This window comes from Nelumbo nucifera, chromosome 5 (assembly GCF_055504915.1).
Source record: "Nelumbo nucifera cultivar China Antique chromosome 5, China Antique-T2T, whole genome shotgun sequence".
In the NCBI taxonomy this organism is placed as follows: Eukaryota; Viridiplantae; Streptophyta; class Magnoliopsida; order Proteales; family Nelumbonaceae; genus Nelumbo; species Nelumbo nucifera.
Window position 1 is genome coordinate 24,737,995 of NC_142653.1, and position 20,871 is coordinate 24,758,865.

The 20,871-nt window shown below is 37.7% G+C and overlaps 1 protein-coding gene across 1 annotated transcript; it reads right to left on the reverse strand.

Annotated features, from left to right (window-relative positions):
* Positions 1-7,122: 7,122 nt before the first annotated feature.
* OSB1 (Primosome PriB/single-strand DNA-binding protein) lies at positions 7,123-14,202 on the reverse strand. Its single transcript, XM_010256831.2, has 4 exons — positions 13,576-14,202; positions 10,825-10,963; positions 8,796-8,913; positions 7,123-7,655 (listed from the first exon to the last, which is right to left on the reverse strand). Exons 1-4 carry the CDS (start codon positions 13,905-13,907, stop codon positions 7,378-7,380), a joined length of 867 nt encoding a protein of 288 aa, XP_010255133.1. The 5' UTR covers positions 13,908-14,202; the 3' UTR covers positions 7,123-7,377.
* Positions 14,203-20,871: the final 6,669 nt, after the last annotated feature.

The window sequence follows — 20,871 nt, forward strand, 5'->3', positions numbered from 1 at the left end:
CTACCTTTTCCGTTCAACCACTAAATAATTACGTATCACATTAACACATTTCTCCTTCTTCCTTTTTCTCAACCGGGTAGGGGAGTAGGAGTAGGAGTTGGGAGTAAAATTGATGAATGCAAATGGGAGAGACTGGAGAGGCTTTCCTCTTATCCGTTGGAGCGTAGTCAATGAATGTACTTGATCATAAAGTATAAAGTGGGGGTGGTGGTACTTACAGGATGGGGCCCCGACCCGACAGCCTGGGTGGCAATCTCTCAAGCCTCTCTCAACATGGGTATGATGACTACGAGCACTTGTTATAGACAAGATCCCGAAGCATGAAATGGGTCGGGTCAAATAAATTTCCAGGTAATTTTAGTCGTCATTTGAAAGCCTCAATTTTGTCATGTTAATAAATTCCAGGAAAAAATGCTTAGTTTGGCCAGGTGGCAAGTATGGGCTATTGGGTCGAGAGTCTAGACATATGCATCAAAGAGGATAGAGAGTTTGGGCCACCAATCATGCTGCCACATGTATATTCTCTCTCTTAATTTTTTCTGTATACAACTCAAAAACAAGTGTTTAAAACGAGTGCTTATTTGAATAATATATATTTGTATTTGGCACCTGACTTTTTTATGTATTTATTTGAATAAACACTTATTTGATATTGGGCATTTGATAGTCTTTTTCTCTGATAAATATTTATTCATTTAAAAAGATAACTTTAACCCTTGTTTTAAGAGTGGCATATCTAATGACTTTAACTTGGACACAGCTTGATTTGAGTTTAGAAAATCCAACATTTAGGAAGAAGATAAACTGGTATTCACAGAAACAAAAAAAAAAAAAAAAGGATTAGGGCTGGACGCATGTAATGGCTGATCAGTTGAAGATGAGAAAACATTTGGAAAAAAAAAAAACGAGAAGAGAAGAAACTTTCACCAACCTGAACACAAGAGCCTCTAGTCCGAACTAGGAGTAGTTCCGCCGTTGGTAGAGTCTGAGGGAAGAACGGAAAAGAAACCTTCACCAAACAGAACCAAATCCTATGTTACTTGATCAAAGGGCAATATTGGCATTTTGAAATATAACCATGGATTATTTTGGAAGTAAATTGTTGAATAAGTGATTATTGTATAAGTACTTAAAAATAAGATGGAATTTTGAGCTTCTTGAATAAACACATATTCTCAGAATAAATACTTATTTTTAAACACTCCCAAACTTGGCCTAAAAATCTCGAGTCTACATATATGAACCATAACGCATTTTGGTCGTATATGTGGACAACATGCTCTCATTCTCTTGAACCCCTTTGGTCTATAATCAAACCTCTTCATAATTCAGAATCATGATAAAGATGGAATCTATAAAAAGAGGGTAAATTTATCAACAGGAACCAATGGAAACACTGAACCTCAAGTACAGCCACTGCTTCAAGTCTTCATTTTGGATGACAAAACAGGGATGGTCCGTCGCATTCTCCCTCACCAATCCTTGAATCGATCAATCCTTTTTTACTTTTATGTTTTTCAGGTCTAAAAAATAAACAGCTTTAGAGATAAGGTTCACTTGCCAAGGGATTATGGTTGTGGGGTTCACCTGCCAATATTGATACAAATCAATATATTTATCATCATAATATAAAAGCATATAGAATTACAAGTTTTAGATTCAGTTTGCGTGAGGGCTTATATTGGGAGGTCAAAAGGAGTTGCGATCTGCTCCTAATAAAAAGCCATCCCAATATATTATAACATGATCTATGTCTGTACATCTCAGACGTGATGGGATCTGTTTCTCAGAAATGGGCGCCTCACAGACACATCTACCGTGCATTGAGAACATCTCCCATGAATAAGTACAAAAATATTTCGAATACATGATAAGATGTGCATGTGAGGCGTTGGATTTTAATCTCATAAGAGATTAAATCCAATGGGTTTGATTGGTCAATTACATGAGAAATTGCACCTACACTTGATTGAAAATCAGTTTTCTCTTACAAAACCCAATTTTGAACTTGTCCCACATTGGAAAATTATAAGTTTTGTTTTCAGCATTTCAATAGGAGCTGATTTACACTCTTTAGAATTAGTAGAGGAGAGTATGGGGATTCAATACCGCGCAACGCGCGTGCGCGCGTGTGTGCGGTGTTCAATGTGCCTTTTCTAAACCAACACCTACCTTTTCTTCATACCTCTTCACAAATTATTTAAAGAGCATGAATCAGACTCCAAATCATACAATTTTGAAATTCACTCACACTCTCTCTCTCTCTCAGTCCGGTCTGCTACAGTATCACAGAAGGTTTCTTTAGAGATTCTTCAACTTTGTTGGTTGTAGATTCTCGCCCAAGGCTCTGTTGTATCTTGTGAACGAATTTGCTTATAACCCAATAGCAAACTCAGTAAAACTGAGTGAGGGGCAAATAACATTCTAAAGACAGTGTCTTTAGACGTGCTTCAAAACTTCTCCTCCAAAGTTACAGTAACCCATCTAATCCAACACATGTGAGGCGCCAGGTGTAAGGAGGAGATCATGTCTCATCTCAGACATGATGTTGATGGAACCCAATAGTGAGATGGGAGGCCACGGATCATGCTGGAACAGTTTTACGTTGGGAGCAGTCAAATGTGGAGTCCTTAGCGTCATTATTTTTTCTGCCCAATATGCTATCTTGATACCATTCATATGCCTCCGGATCTGTTACCACCATAATTTCCAATATGCATGATCTGTAATTTCACATCTGACATGTATCCGGATCTGCTATCAACATGGCTTCCAAACATGATAAATAGCCACACATCATGTTCATAAGCAAATATGCACAAATAGACGTATCAGGTGTTTTGATATTTAGGCTGTGTTTGGTTATAGTGTAATTTTATTTGCATTAGTTCAAATGTATGAGAGTGTAAATGTAAAAAATATAAATTTTAGTTTAATTTTGTTTTAGATTTTACTTTATTCTGTTTTACATCTTAATTTATTTTATTTGTACTGCAATCAAACAAAATAAGCTAAAATTTAAAACAAAAATGTCAAAATTTGCACTGCCATGATTTTGCATCAGTATAAATTTATTTGCATTGCAATCAAACACAGTCTTAATAACTTCTTTTTTTAGTTTTTTTTTCAAAATTATTTTAGAGGTTTTAGGCTTGCCTGCCCCCTGAAACAGCCCAAATTCCGAAACACCCCTTATTTGGGGCTTCGGGAAGCTATCAGTATGACAGGGTGTATCTTATCAAAATTTTGAACCTTGTTTATAAGTTGTATTAATGGCATCTTGTTGGTAGTTGATTCGGACTTCTTTTATATGAAAGTATATAATGTAGGTGTATTATTACACTATTAACTTATGCTGGAAACAAAAATGTTCCTGCTAATTGGTAAGGTCTTTAGCTGGTTGTAGAAGACACAAGATTGAATTTCGTCTGCAATTGGGCAATTATGGGTTTGGGGATGGGCTACCCCATTGTATAGCCACATGGACAAAAAAAGGGGGATTTTACTGTTCAATCCACCCAACAAATCTTATCTCCATCCTACAATTGGAGTTGGTGCCAGCTTGGAATTGATGCTAATGTACGAGTGGGTATTGATGAGGGTAGATTTGGCCCTCCAATGATATTGTAACACATGGCACCTTGGAACAATTAGGTGACACCCGGAACCACTTAGGCAACAACTTTCCTTAGCCAAGTTGATGGTGTCCCACCTAGCGGCCTGGCACGGGCGCAAATTGGTAGCCTGACCCAAGCGCAACCTGGCAGCTTGGCCCTGGCGCGAACTGGCATCCCGGCACAGGCGCGAATTGGCGGCCTAGCACAGGCATGAACTGGCGGCCTGGCACAGGCGCCGACCTGGTGGCCTGGCATAGGTGCTGACCTGGCGACCTACGAGACGTGATCGCCAACAAATTCGGCATGCATATCCAAACGTGCTCGCCGACAAATTCAGCATGCATATCCCAACACTCCCACGATCATTGGAAGTTGGTCCACGTGCCGAACGATCCGGAGGGTGGTCAATGTGCATGGCGCTTACCTCAGGGATTCTCGGACCACTTAAACAACTTCTCAGGAATCTCGGATGCGGTGCGTGAAGCCCACGCCAAACTATGCCTATATAAAGGCACCAACCCCAATGGCATGGGGGGCAAGTAAGCATATTCTAGCACTCATACTTTGTGATTTTTAGCTCGCAGTCTACTATGAGAGTACTGACTTAAGCATCGGAGCGACCTTGCTGGGTTAGCCACCTCGGGTCCTCTAACATTGATTCCTTGTAGGTCTCTAAAGAACGACGGAGCTCAACAATCAATCCAGATCGCCACCAGGCAGTTCGACCCACTGGTAAGCTTGGTACCTAATAGGCAGCTCAGCCCTCTGGTCAACTCGTCACCTAATAGGCAGCTCGGCACTCTAGTTAGTTCGGCACCTAATAGGCAGCTCGACACACTGGTCAGCTCAGCACCTAATAGGCAGCTCGACACTCTGGTAAGCTCATCACCTGACCTGCCTAGCTTGGCCCAGTCAGCTCGTCACCTAACATGCCTAGCTTGGCCGATTCAGTTCGACACCTAACCTACCCAGCTCGGCCCAATTAACTCGGCACCTAATTTGCCCCCAGATCGGCCTGGTCAGCTCGGCATCCAGGTTCTCATCCAGCAGAAGTTCACTTCGGCTTTTGAGTCATCAGCCACTTGGAAGTAGACCAAATGACGAGGTACTTAGCACAAAAAATTGATACATCACCAAAAATTAATTCATCAATTGGTGCCGTCTGTGGGAAACGCTACAAAAAGCTAAGTTCTCATCCTCCGAAAGGCTAAGTCCTCTTCTTCCAGAAAGCTAAGTTCTTACCTTTTAGAAACTAAAAGCTCTCACATTTTAGTTTCCATTTTTTATGAAATCAAAGACTATGCAGGAAGTTGATGGCCAACCGACTAAGCAACTCTACCAACTTTATTTCAACTCGGATAAAGCCTCATCAGTCCTCTTTGCGAGGTACCCTCTACAAAGATGAGCTCTTCGTGGCTTCCGCAGGAGTAGGCGGCCAATAGACTGCATGGACGCCCCTGCCAGTTGAGCCTTCCAAGGCTCGCGTGCGCGTTGGTGACCTAAAGTCAGTAGTGCTACCCCCGTAGGTCGAGCTCCTAGTAGCTTCTTGTAGGAGTGGGTAACCGACGTCACTAACGAGGCTGATGCAGCGCAGTCGTAGCTCTAAGGCGCCGACCTGATAAAAGACCTCGACACCACATAAGACCTAGTTGCCTCTTCGGCATGGGCAAAATCAAAGATCAAGGAGAGTGGACTACGAGTTTCTCCCAGAGCCTAAGGGCTAAAGTGCCAAACTGGCAAAGACTTCGGCACCACATAAGACCCAGTCGCCTTTTCGGCATGGGCAAAATCAAGGGTAAGGAGAGTGGACTGCGATTCGCTCCCAGAGCCTAAGGGATTGAATCGACGCTTATGAGCTCATCGAATTAGTCATTTCATGCCAAAAGGAGCAATCTACTCCCTTTGCCGAGTTGCTTTCAGCTTAGGAGTGGGAGGCAAATGATGAGGGCGGATTTGGCCCTCCAATGATATTGTGACACATGGCACCTCGGAACAAGTAGGTGACACCCGAAACCACTTAGGCAACAACTTGCTTTAGCCAAGTCGATGGTGTCCCACCTGGCGGCCTGGCACGGGCGCGACCTGGTGGCCTGGCCTTGGCGCAAACTGGCGGCCTGGCACAGGCGTAAATTGGCGGCCTGGCACAGGCGCGACCTGGCGGCTTGGCCTAGGCGTCGACTTGGCAACCTAGCACAGGTGCCAACCTGGCGACCCGCGAGACGTGCTCGCCAACAAATTCGGCATGCATATCCCAACACTCCCACGATCCTTGGAAGTTGGCCCACGTCCCGAACGATCCGGAAGGTGGTCAACGTGCATGGCGGTTACCTCAGGGAATCACGAACCACTTAGACGACTTCTCAAAAATCTCAAATGCGGTGTGTGAAGCCAACGCCAAACTATACCTATATAAAGGCACCAACCCCAATGGCATGGGGGCAAGTAAGCATATTCTAGCTCTCATACTTTGTGATTTTTAGCTCGCAATCTATTATGAGAGTACTGACTTAAGAATCAGAGCGATCTCGTCGGGTTAGCCACCTCGGGTCCTTTGACATTGATTCTTTGCAGGTCTCTAAAGAACGATGAAGCTCAACAATCAATCCAGCTCTCCAACAGGCAACTCGGCCCACTGGTCAGCTCAGCACCTAATAGGCAGCCCGACCCTCTGATCAGTTCGTCACCTAATAGGCAGCTCGGCACTGGTTAGTTCAGCCCCTAATAGGTAGCTCGACACACTGGTCAACTTAGCACTCTAGTCGGCTTGTCACCTGACCTGCCTAGCTCGGCCAGTCAACTTGTCAACTAACCTGCCTAGCTCGGCCCAGTCAATTCGGCACCTAACCTACCCAACTCAGCCCAGTTAACTCGACACCTAATCTGCCCCCAACTCAGCCTGATCAGCTCAGCATCCAGGTCCTCATCCAACAAAAATTCACTTCGACTTCTGAGCCATCGGCTATTTGGAAGCAGACCAAATGACGAGGTACTTGGCACAAAAATTGATACATCACCCAACTCAGCAAATCTGCAATATATTTCAAATTTCTGACGTGGAATGCAGTGTAGTTATCCAAAAAAAAAGAACTGTTTACATCAATAAATACTCTAAATAAATACTCTAGAAGTAAAAAGTCACCCTAGGAATAGGAGAACGATTTGGTGATATTGGCCCAAGCAGCTGAAAATCGATGATTTACTAGCAAAAGATTGATTACTAAAAAAATCTAAAATAACAAAAAAAATGTTAAAAACAGAGAAGGGTTATTAACTCAACCATTTGAACCGTTGCTGACCCAAACCATCAAACCACTAACCTAGAACCGGCGGCCAAAGCGGTTCCCTTTCCGGAATGACCCAGTTCTTAAAACCTTGTCAAGATGTATCAGAATGACCCAAGTCCAAAGAAAATAACAGGAGGAAGAGAACAAGGCAAACTCTGAAATATAAAACAGGCGGATGACACTCAACACATCATCTCCGATTAATCAACGGCTCAAACAACTTTTGTGACATAGAAAATAGGATTTATATCCGAATGGTTAAAAAATAACTTTGTACAATAATTATCTACAAGAAGGAATAAACGGTAATATGGGACAAATCATAAGTGGTATGGAGCCATATCCTGCAACAACAGAGTCCAAACTTCAATACTGTTACCATAAAGATATTGTTCCATAATTTCTGTTTTTCATTTGGTAGCCAAGACAACGGATAACTATAGCTGAACCGTTTATTTCAGCAAGATAAGCTCCCACTATTCAAATTTCCACAGTGTCATTCTGGGCCGACGATTCACCAGTTCCTGATGCCCTCGTTCTAACATTGTAGAGTCATGCAGCTGGAGCAGTCGTTTAACCCAGGGAGGGTCCCTTTCATCGATCCACAGGACCTCACCAGTATCTTTGTGCTTAAAATCTGGACTCTTAGAATTGGTTTTCCCACGCCTATTGTCCCACCATTCGTAAGTATTGGCAAAAAATACTTGCCACAAATAAAGACGGTCTCTCTTCTTCTGTTCCACGTCTGAAGAATCTAAACATAGCATCAACCGAATGAACATTTACAATATTAGTTCTTATCTCTCCCGTGTTTATACTTTATACCAAGTTTAAAAATATGAATCATAGCATGTCATATGATATGTGATGTTTTCCAGGGTCACCAATATGCTAATTTGTAAGAGTTTGGTTATTTTAATATCTGATGTGACGTTCCAACTATCATATTATCAAACAAAAAAAATAAGAGAATCGATTGAAACAAACTTTTGATACGCTAAGTTTTCATATCAAGACTCAAGAGTATCGGTACTTCGAACCATGGTTTTTACAAACAAATCATGAATTTGCTAGAAACACGTACTTGAGATGAAAACAATACACCACAATGAAGTGTAAAGCATAGAAAAAACTGTCACCAATGCTTGTACGAAATTGGTCTACACCAGGAGGGATAACCATATGAATACTTCTATTTGGGTGGTGGAGTAGGGTGAAGGCACCTAAAAGAAGAAGTGATCTGTTGCAAGTTGAAGGGACAAAGGCTAGGGGTAGACCAAAATGGACATGGGTTGAAGTAGTTAGGAATATAAGTGCCCATAATTTAACAATTGATATGGCTTTAAACAGAATGGAATGGCGAAACAGGATTTATGAAGCTGATCCCATATAGTTGGGATAAGGCTTGGATGATGATGATGATGATTAGGATGAAAGGCATATAAATCTGTGTGTGTAGGTGTACCTGAGATTAGGTCCTAATCCATTCCACCCTTCCCAAGATCCTAGATTGCTGGGACCTACATTGGTGGGCAGTTTATGGTCTCATGTCCATATCTGGAACTCCAGAGACACTACCAGTTTGGCAGGCTGGAAATCCTCAAAATTTCTAAAATTTCTGTTTTAGACAATGCTATAATGCCATGGAGCCGAATGCTGGAGAAGGTATATCGAATGAAACTGATTTTAGTTAATCAGTCTATTAACAAACTAGTTCCTCTGCTGATGCATGCCTATAATTGAACCGAACCTATTCCAGCTAAATTGGAAATTAGGATGTTAAGAGGTAATGGCTTGAGAAATTATGAATAATGAGTATGCTAAGGAATTTCAACTTGGAACTTGAATTAGTCATATATTTTAATAGAGAAAAACACCAGCAACAGAAACATACTCTTATCAGACATGCTAGATGTGGAGATTGTTTCTTCTTTTGGCCCTGATTTCTCAGGTTTCTGGCAGCATTGCTGTCGACCATTCTGTGCTACATAGTTTAATTCCTTTACAATTACCTGTGAGAAGTTAATAATATGAAAGAGTATTAACCTCATGAAAGCCATTTTAGGGAAAAATCTACAAGAAAGAAATGGAATCTAATGCAATTATAAGTTGAAACTTTAATTTGAACTTAATAACTCCATCTATCACACACAAAACAGGCTCATGCATAAACCAATGTCAACTAATTAAATAATTCTTAATATTGGCAGATGGATCGGAAGAGAGATGAAGTACAAGAAAGATGAGAAATGTTGGCAACAGATCATTGTTCCAGGGGGTTTATAAGGTACATCCAGAAAGACCACTGCAGACCATGACCTATCATTCTCCAGCAAAGTGTTATCCTCAACCACGTTGGAATCCAATAAACATTTATGAAAAAATTTGAGCAACAGAGGTTATATGGTAAGGCTCTTTCCAGCCTTGTGAACCAGCAAGGCTATAATATTCTGGGCAATAATAATTATTACAAACATTTTAGGACTTCATTAAGTGACAAATTTAACTAAGTGCAAGGAGTGGGAACTGAAGCATGGAGCAGAATGAAAAGATTGGAGTGAAATTTGAAAAGCTCAGAATTTTTGTAGTGGTGAAGAGCATATATATGTGCATAAACAGACATCTATGTATGTATTTTCTTGTAAGAATATAAATGTTAGTGTTGTCAAATTGATGGGTCAATGACTAGTTGTTTGGGCCTTGCTATGTGATGAATCAACTAGTAGGGACCTGGATGCAAGGTTCAAAGTATCGATAGGATACATTCGATACATATCATATCATATCTTGGGTTCAGCAATATGCTTATTTAGGGGAGTTAAAAGATTCCAGTTTTTTTTATATGATAAAAGGTGATTTGATAAGACCACTGTGAAAAGATATGGCAAGATAGATAGATAGATAGATGGTGAGAGAGTTTTAGGCAACACAAACTCGCAATACACACACAAAAAAAAAACAAAACAGAACAAAAAATGCATATCAATATGAACCATGCCTGGATGTTAAATAGTTGATTGTATGAAATAACTTTATGATCAGAATGATGACATGGGGCTGGTAGTCTTGTCAATCTACAACAGAATGGTCCAAATGCTTATAGTTGTCTTGGTTTTGGTGTTTATGTGCAAATTTTTTTGATGGATTTATGTGCAAAAATAATTAAAGGAACAGAGAGAGAGAGAGAGAGAGCATTAAGCATGTCATATGTTTCAACATACGGGCTATAGACAAGGTGGAACACTTTTCAAAGGTGGAACGCATTTCAAATTTTAAACCATCAGGAAATTCTATTTATGAACTGCAAAGTAAGGATTCTAGAAAATTCTTCAGAGACAATTCCTTTTCAGAACACTTGAGTCACGGATCAAACTAACTTGGCCCCTCATGTTGGTGGTCCCGGTCTCTAAGGATTTGGTCCACCATCATGAAAATGAGGATTTATCTCAGCAAATGCACATGTTCAAGGCAACTTTCTATGGCCAGAGCAGGCAGTGAATCATTAGGCTCATAGACTGGCAGTTCACGCTTCAATGTATTTCACTCTGGTTAAACCACCCAAACCTCAAGAGTAATAAGAAGACAAGAAAACAAAAAGAATTGACAAAAACAACACAGACAGCCTAACAAAGAAAATGGGCACCCTATATTGATTTTCCAAAAAAAAAGTTCACAGATGTTTAGTCTGTATGAATTGTTTGAACAAGTACTGCAGATAACCAATCAAAGAATCAAAAAAAAAAAAAAACCAGACAAGACTGAGCATGAGCCTAACCTAACCTAGGGAGTATGTCACATCTGAACACTTGGACAATCAAATTTGACGAAGGTTTTGAAACTCTAGTTCAAGGTACCCATATGTTGAATGAAATATAAATTCTAAATAATAAATGAAACAGTGAAAAATATTAATATTTGTTAACCTTGTAATACATTTTGAGCTCTCCATTTGCATCAACCTTTTTATAAGAACCTAATTGACCTGAAACATAAATAAGATCATTTCGTCTCAAATGTTTGTATGATGTTTCTCCCATCTTGTCCCACATACTCAGTAAAATCCTGTTCATAAACTGTACAAATGTTAGCTTGTTTTGTTGCAGCAATTGCAGACTTAAAACATAAAGGAAACCAAGTTCAAAGAAGGGATCTAAAAATACGGTGTATCCTGTAAAAGATGTAGGGAAAATATAATGGCATGTCACAGTCAATTGAAATTTGTACAAATGTACCAGCGATGATAATCAAGAAAAAGAAAATTCCTAACATAAGATAAATCTATGCACACTTTCAACTTGATGGATCTATTGTATGCCAAAAGCAAATTTGTAAAAGATGAAAAAGCATCCTCCCAGATAGTCTCAATATGAAGCTCAAGGAAAATGCTTCAGACCTCAAATCAGAAACTTACACCTTAAGGTATTGCACTTTTTGAGTTCCTTACAGAAATATACCTTAACCATTAAATAAATAGAGCTCTCATCATAAGATTGGTAGTTGCTTTTCTATTTTTTAATTGTCTAACAAATCAACAATTTTACTAATTCATTAGCAACAGTTATATATTTGAAAACCTTTGGGCTTCCCCAAGCTAAGAGTTTCTTCAAAAGGATTTCAAGGGTTTGAAGTGCAAACAATGCAGTTTTCCTCATGACTAGTTTCAACAATTTATTGAAATCAACATTGGCAGTTTCTATTACTTATAATATAACCAAATGATAAAACAGAATTGTTCTCCAAATTTTAGAAAAAAATGGAATGCTACTCATTATTCAGGCATTTCCTGCAGTTTAGCAATTGTTTCTAGTCTTTTATTTGATGGTTGGATCATTTAAAATCTTGAATAAATATATGGTTCCCCATTGCTTTCCTTGATTATACTATGTCTTCTCACTTTAATTCATTGTTTATTCTTGAAAAGAGATCCCATGAAGTTAAGTAACATATTTTCCTATTAAATAGTGGTCAAAACCTCAGTATTGCACTTTAATCTTCAAAATTTTCTTGCCCTAGTGTTGGACGGTGTAGAAAACTAGAAACAAGTTAGTAGGAAATGCAAAATAACCAAGATGATAAGCGCTCGGAATAGAGAAACCAAGACATACAATGGACAGATGGGGCACTATAAACAATTAACTATGAAAGAACAACTAATGATAACCAAATAGGAGTAATAAGTGATCAGTATTTGGTCACAACAGAGTATAAGAGTAAAATATTGTGTACCCAACAAATTATGCTCAATTTGAGAAACCACATCACACCTTGAACCTTCCCAACAACAAATTTTGATCACATAAATATTAAACTTAAACTGTGTAAGCATGCTGCCCTCTGTGGGGCCCAGGTTATCTTAAATGCCCTATGATACCTGGAAATCTATAAATAGATGTTGCATAGTTTATGAGATTAGATGCATAAAGTTGTTTGTGTGATAAATAAAACAAATTGCAAATGATCTGGTCAAGTCACGAGTAGATGGTTGTGATTAACCAGGAAAATACTTGTGGACAAGCTTGTTTCTGCTAAGAACTTTTTTTTTTTTTGAGAAAAGGTAATGCATTTCATTAAAACAACTGAGAGAGATCACAGACTTGCCCAATAAGTCACTAAGCAAGATAGGAAAAAAAAAACAATTTTATACATCCCCAAAGACCACTATTTATAACTCATACAAAAAGAGTGGTGTACTCAAAAAAGGAGCTGTAAGGACATTGTACCACAAAAAGGTCACTATCCAAAGATATTTATTCGGAATGCCTTGAGATTATTGAAGAATTTGTGGAGGTTCTCCCTCATTTTGTCAATGAGCTCAGCAATTCTTAAAAGATGAAAAAAAAACATTAGAAAAATGAGTGTGTGCCCTTGCATAGACTTAAAAAAAGACTGACCGTTTTAAGATAATATATTGTGATGAACGTATTTATTTCAATCCTGTGAAAGATTCCACTGCTATTAAAGGGGAGGGCAGGAAGTGAACACCTAAACAACTAATTTAATCAATCAATCACATTGAATTCATATATAATATATGAGGAAAAGAAAACTCAACTCAGCCTTAGACCCAACTATTTGGAGTGCTAAACAAATCCTGTCCTGCCATTATGTTCTATCAAGAGCCCTGTTTTCTGCCAAATTATAAGTCCATGAATCACATTTTCTTCAGTCTTCCCCTTGCTCTTTTAGAGCTTTCTACTTTCATTAGATACTCCTTACTGGTGCAATCATTGGTCATCTTTTACTTTTTTTATAAGTCATTGGTCATCTATGAACATGACCTCATCAGTCGACTTCCATCATCTTTTTGCTATTTGGAGCCACCTCCAAGTCCTCTCTGATCCATGTATTCACTTCTGATTCTACCCATTCTAGTCATTGCTACTCATCCATCTTAACATCCTCATCTCAGCTATTTTCATTTGTATAATATGGTATTTCTTGATTTTCAAGCACTCTGTCCCACGCATTAATGCTGGTCTAATGACTTTCTGGTAGAATTTTCCATTTACTCTTGTTTGTCACTTAGAGATAATCTCCAAGCTTGGCACTTCGAGCATATGACAAATATAAATAAATCAACAAATCGACAACTAAATAACAACTAACAAAGCATGCAATAATTATAACGGAATACGGCAAGAATGTAAACTAAAATTTGAGTAATGAGAAATCACCTGAATGAACGTTCCGGACAACGGGAGGATCTGACTTCGAGGAAGGTACAAACACCGAAACGATCAGGAACACAGATCTTCTTCAAGGGAAAAACGACCGACCCAATAAAGCTAACAGAATTATAGAACTGTTCCCGCCATTTGATCGTCGTCGGACGCTGAAACCGAAGCTTATGGCGGTAAACGGGGCTCCCACCGTCGGGATCATCGGAAAAGTAATCAGAAAACTTAGGCTTAACCACTGAGGAGGAGGATGAAGAGAAGGGGAGTAGCTTCCGCAGAGAACAGGGAGCAGCGTTTCTAAGTAAGGTGGAGAAACGGGACAGCTCCATGGCTTTGCTACGAGCGAAAACATTTTAGGGTTTCTTCTTCCTTAGGAAGAACCCATCGCTCCTTGAACGGTGATTTCCAGCGGTTTGGATAAATTTCTCGGCAATATTCGACGTCGAGAATTTTGGCGGCATTCTGCTGGGAAAGCAGTTGGTGTAATGGCCTTTCAAATGTCCGTTTATTAATGGAAAAAACCGAAAAACAGCTGGGACGAGATTCTTGTCTCTTGATCAGGAATTAGGGATTAGGGTTCTCATTTTCCCCGGCTTTTGCTAGTTGCTACTGTGCGGAGTGCCCGGGATCCGGAGTTCTCGGTATATTACATTCATCACCTTCTAAACTGGATTATTTACGTCTCTACCCCAGCGACAACGAATAATGCCCAAATCAATGGTTATGGTTTTAATGGGATGGGCCAGTTCGTAAGACTTCAGAACCCAGTTTGATATAAGGCCCATCTAGATCTAGTCTAGGTTCATAAAAATTAAATCTAAAATCTAAATAATAGTATACTTGTGCACTTCACCATATATCCACATATCTCGTTGTCCAATGGGGGTAAGGGATATATGACCTTTCTATAGATTGAGTTGGGTTGGAGGCCCGACATGACCAGTCCAAAATTCTGACCAATAATAATTATTTACGTTGTAATTTGTTCAAGTTGAGTTTGGATGGATTAAATGATTATTTTTAAGTATAATTACATAATAGGGGAATATGTATTTAGAAAAAAAAAAAAAAGAGAGAGAGATAGACAAATATACCCAGGTACGAGAAGCTGAATGTGATTGAAACATACACGTCTTGAGACTTCCGTTGTCCACGTCTTGTTACAATTTATATTAGGTCCAACACATACATGGTCCATTGAAACCCATACTTATATTCTGTTAATGGACCAGATATTGCTTCAATCTAACCCAGTCCAGTATAAATTCATCATGGATGGATCAGGTCCAATCCAATTCAATAAATATTTTGGAGTATTAAGTCTGGACTGGTCCAATTCAAAATGTCTTACCAATAAATTCTATAGGATTAATTTAGAAATAAAATGTATATCGCACATCTGAAACATCTTCTGTACTTGCATGTTTTTATTCATGAGAAGTTGTTCTGCAAATGCTTTGACGGTCTTTTTGGTCACAAAGGACAAGCCATGGGAGGTTGCCAAACGTTGATTATTTAGGTGTTTGGCAATTTTTTTAGACAAATCTTTTGATAATTAAGATGGTCAAAAGATGTAATGAATTTTTGGGGTTTTGTCTTTAAAAATTAAGATTGTTTGGCAAGTATTCGTCTATGTCTACATAACTCTTAAATGAAATATTTTAGATGCAGAAATACATGAAGTTTCATTTGAAGCTTCTATACTGTTTGGTCTTCCAAGTTTTGAAAAGTTAGAAAGACCACACGAAAAGACTTAGGCCTCATTTGGTACGTTTCTTCGCGCGAACTGTCAGTTTTTTAGAAGCTCGGCAGCCTGTGTTTTTGTCTTTTCTTATTTAGTTAGGAGAAAATCTATCCGACGAAAACTGAAGCCCATTTCAGGCTATTTTTGTGAAACTCCAAATGGAGCTTTTCGCTTTTTTTTCAATTTGTCTTAATGCAGAAAGATGCACGAAAAAACGCGTCTTTAAACAATTAAAATCTTAATGTAAAAACTCACATAATCATTTTGATTATCAGGTCTGCCAAAATCTTAAAAGCCTTGCCAAATGGCCCCTTACTAAATGTCACTTAATTAATTTAAAATGGTGTTGCAATTATTGGAAGATTGTAATTGATAACTGGATAATTATAATATTATAAAACAAGAGACGCATCATGCCATTTCTAATAAAATCAAAGTCATGTATTTAATGAGAGTCATCCCTATTGTAAATGAGAAACTGATTTCTACTTACAGCCACCTAATTCTAGTGGTAATCTTTTTGGTATACTTTCACTTATTAAGTGGCACGTGGTTTGTAAGTCTGGCAATGAAAACTTTCTAGATTTTCTCTTCCTTCAACTTTTGTCAAAAATAAATGTAAGTTAATATTTGGAATAACGAATCCAAGGTCACTGAGTTCTACTTTAAAATAACTCAGCTGACAGCTCAGATTATAATATCATGGTCTATTTATAGTTCATTCCTCTCTGATTTTTTTTTTTATATGCAACCCCCCTCCCCCCTTGAATTGTGATAAATCCCCCCACCCCCTGGTGGTCCGGTTGCATTAACTGAGGGACTGAACTGAAAAACTATAATAGAATAGGGACAAAATAAAGTGCAAATAAAAAGCTGCAAATAAAGAGTAACTCCACTTGAACTTGATGGATCCGACAACACTTGAACACAACTTTGGACTTCACAAAGATGATGATACAATCCGAATTGGGCAGAACCTTGTTGGAGGTTTTGATAGCCTTCCAATAAAGTGAATAATTTTGTTGGGGAGGGATTTGTGACTTCTGCACATTCCTTTTTATAGGCGATTGCCACAACGTCTCTCCTATGAAAAAGGAGATAAGAGCCGTTGCAAAAGATTTACTCACCAACACTTATCTTGTTCTATCCCTTCGGATTGAGACAAGTGTCTCAATGATCAAGGTTTTAAACCACATGATCACTCAGCCCATTCTAAGCCAAACATCCTCTTGCTGACTTAGTCAAAAGCTGAAATGGATCCAACTTAGACCCAATAACCACCCTGTGAACAAGTCAATAACAGTTTACAGAAAACAGAAGTATTTTTTTTTACTAGAAAATAAATAATAACATATAACAAAAATTATAATTGGTGTGTGTTGTATTGTGTTCACAGAGATGATATCATTAAGCTACTCCATCAACATGTGGCTTTTCACATGGCCAGTGGATTCTCCTACACGTTGATGATTCCAAATCGAGGGCCTATGGCCACCCGTTCCAACATCTCCCACCTGGCCAGTTAGGCCCGAGATGTTTGGTTGCTTCTCAATCCCATTGACACCACGTGCCTTTCAAAATCACTAACTCCAATGGGCTTTGTCAACGGATCAGCAACCATATCATTTGTCGGCACGTGCTCTACCAGGATCTCATTCCGTTGGTAGATATCATGAAGATACCGGCATTGCAAGTCAATGTGCTTTCCTTTTGGACCAATTTCCCCATTTTTTATCGTCTTGATGGCCGCTTCATTATCATTGAACATTCTAATAGCTCCTTCAGGTGCACCTGGTATTTTTAATTCTTCCAATAACCTTTTTATTCAAATTCCTTATGATGCTGCTGTGCTGCAAGCTATGAACTCAGCTTCCATAGTATATTTGGCTATACAACCTTGCTTTTTGCTTGCCCAAGAAATGGCTCATCCTCCCAGAAGGAAGATGAACCCGATAATAGATTTTCTATCATCCGGGTCTCCTGCAAAATCAGCATCACAGTAACCCATCAATTCTAATTGATCACAAGAGTATGTTAGTCTATAATCCTTGGTTTGTTGTAAATATCTTAGAATTCTTTTAATGGCTGACCAATGTGTAGTTCCTGGATTACTTTGGTATCTACTAACGAGACTAACAACATAAGACAAATCAGGTCTTGTACATAACACTGCATACATTAAACTACCAACTGCTTGTGCATAAGGAACATTCTTCATGTAGCATACTTCTCTTTCATTTCTAGGTGACATATCCTTAGACATTTTAGTTCCTTTGCAAATAGGAGTATCGATTCCATTACAATCTATCATGTTAAACCTTTTAAATATCATTTGTAAATAATTTTCTTGTGAAAGAGATAATGTTTTATATTTTCTGTCTCTTTCTATTTTTATTCCAAGTGCATAACTAGAATCTCCCATGTCTTTCATTTCAAAATTAATACTTAACCAATGTTTTGTTTCATTTATCATAGATATATTATTACTAGCTATTAGAATATCATCAACATATAAGGAGGGTATAATAAATGAACTCCCACTATTCATTGAGTAAACACAATGATCAAATGGATTTGGGATAAATGCAAGTTTTGTGATGGAATTATGAAATGTATAATACCACATCCTAGAGGATTGCTTTAGTCCATATAGAGACTTGTTCAATTTATATACTTTATTTTCCAACCCTTCTCTTATGTATCCTTCTGGTTGTGTCATATAAATTTTTTCATTTAGCTTTCCATTTAAGAAAGCGGTTTTTACATCCATCTGACATAACTCTAAATCAAAATGTGCAACTAAGGACATTAAAATTCTAATGGAAGTAAATTTTGCTACCGATGAGTAAGTTTCATCATAATCTATACCTTCAACTTATGTATATCCCTTTTCTATAAGCCTAGCTTTGTATTTTTCTATAGAACCATCTACTTTTAATTTCTTTTTAAAGATCCATTTGCTTCCAATTGGTCTTCTATTACTAGGCAAATCTATCAATTCCCACACTTGATTTTTATTTATTGAATTTAGTTCTTCATTTATGACTTCTTTCCATTTTTCTTTATCGGGTGCTTTCATAGCCTCCGAATAGCTTATTGGATCATCTATTGATTCTTCATTTAAGAAGGTATAATAATCTTTCAATTTGGAAGAGGGAAACCTTTCTCTTTGAATTTTTCCTAATGTATCATTCTTTGTTGTATATGTTTCTTTTTGTATATCTTCCTTTTCTACTTCAAATAATTGAGTCAAGACACTATCATTTTCATCTTTTATTTGGTCTTCTAAGAACATGACATCCCAACTTTCTATGAATTCAATAGATCCATCAGCTTTATGGTTTATGAATTTGTAACCTTTGTTGTTTTCTGAATATCCTATAAAGGTGCATCTTATGCTTTTGTTATCTAGTTTGTTTCTTAGTTGACTAGGAGTTCTAACATAGGCACTAGAACCCCAAATTTTAATATTATATAGGTATGGTTTTCTACTAGTCCAGATTTCATGAGGTGTCAATTTATTCACTTTAGTTGGTATTTTGTTTAGAATATAAATTGCTGTAGTAATGCTTCACCCCAGAAATGTGTTCCTAGATTGGAGTGTGATAACATTGACCTTACCATGTCAAGTAGAGTTCTATTCCTACGTTCAGCAACTTCATTCTGTTGTGGAGTATAACTCATGGTTAATTGATGTTTTATCCCATTTTGTATTCAAAAATCATTAAATAGATTAGATATATACTCACCACCTCTATCACTTCTTAATATATTTATTTTTCTTCCTAATTGGTTTTCTACCTCTAACTTATATTCTTTAAATTTTTCTAATACCTCATATTTTCTTTTAATCAAATAAGCACATCCATATCTAGAGCTATCATCAATAAAGGTCACAAAGTATTCTATTCCCTTGTGTGTCTTAACATTTAGTGGACCACAAACATCTGAGTGTACAATATCTAACAATTCTTCTGATTTTCTTCCTTTATTAAATGGTAATCTGGATAATTTTTCACTAAGACATGGTTCACAGTATTTAAAATTAATTTCCATCTTAGGTATTAAGCCACTTGAAGACATCATCATCATTTTGTCTTTATTAATATGGCAAAGTCTCATGTGCCATATATAGGCATTTTCATCAACGTTATATACACAATCAAAATAAGCAAAAGAGACATTCACTTTATTAATAGATAAATGATACAGACCATCAGACTTAGTTCCAAACAATAAGACTCTCCCATGTTTTCCAATTGACACTTTTCCTCCCCAAAAACGAACTTCAAAACCTTTTTCATCCAAAAAGGGTACAGACAAAAGATTCTGCCTAACACTAGGCGCATACATTACATCATTTAAGATCAGATTTGTATTTTCATTGATGACTATTTTCACTTTCCCAACACCTAGTACATCACAATAGGTATTGTTTCCCATGAAGATCCTATGTTCGCCAGGCTTCATTTCCTTCATCTCCATAAATAGTTCCTTGGATTTGCATACATGGTGAGAAGAACCCGAATCAATGCACCAATCAACATAATCAATATCAGTAAGTAATGATTCAGAAACCACACAAATGATATCTTTCTTTGCTGATTTATTATGATTGTTATCTTTATTCTTCTTGTTTTGATAACAATTATATTTGGTATGGCCTGGTTTCCCACAAATAAAACATTTGCCTTTAGTTTTCTTGAACTTCTTTAAAAAGTTAGGTTTATTATGATACTTCTTTCCTTTACTTTTATAGTTCTCAGTTTTTTCAGTAGTTTTATTAGTTTCAATTGGACTAGTGGCAACTATCAATGATGATGATTGAGCCTTTTTGCTCTTTCGTTCAGCTTCCAGCCCTAGCAAGGTTGGTAGGTTTTTCATATTAATGTCTCTTCCAGAAAGATTTAAGGCAACAACCACATTATCCCAAGAGTCTGGAAGACTATGCAATATAGTAGACACCTGAATCTTTTCGGGGATGGGATTCTCAGTTGCTGCTAATTATTTTGCAATAACATTCATCTTATTAATATGATCTATTACTGAATCTCCATCTTTCATCTTACAAGCATAATAGTTTTCTATTAACATTTGAACATAAGATTCAGTTACCTTTCCATAAGCTTCCTTAACTGCATCAAATAATTGTTTAGCATTCCCATATTCTTCAAACAAGACTTCAATGTCCGGTTCCATAAAAGTTAACAAACAAGAGCGGGCTGTTTTATTATCTTTTAGGTATTTCTTATAGGCTTTTCTAACAGCCAACGGTGCATCATCATCAGGAACAGAGGGAACATCTTGTTCTAATATGTATTCAACATCTTCTTGATCTAGTATAAGTCTGATCCTACGTTTCCAGAGAGAAAAATTACTACCGTTAAGTTTTTCAGTTTTGCTTAATTTATTTGCTATTGCAGATCCAACCATTATGTCTATGAATAAACAAGGAGGCTGCAAGCAAAAATAGAATGAAATTTATAGTGTAATGGTAAGCTAATATGAGCAAGCAGCTATTTTCAGTCAAGAAAATTGGTGAGATCTAA

Bases quoted from the DNA above. Each gene is read 5' to 3' on its own strand.
- OSB1 (XM_010256831.2), bottom strand. From the start codon at position 13,907: ATGGAGCTGTCCCGTTTCTCCACCTTACTTAGAAACGCTGCTCCCTGT. The intron at 10,964-13,575 runs GTGATTTCTCAT...GTTTATGAACAG, and splicing joins TGTCCGGAACGTTCATTCAG to GATTTTACTGAGTATGTGGG. The intron at 7,656-8,795 runs GTATGTTTCTGT...TGCTATGTTTAG, and splicing joins ATCTAGCATGTCTGATAAGA to ATTCTTCAGACGTGGAACAG.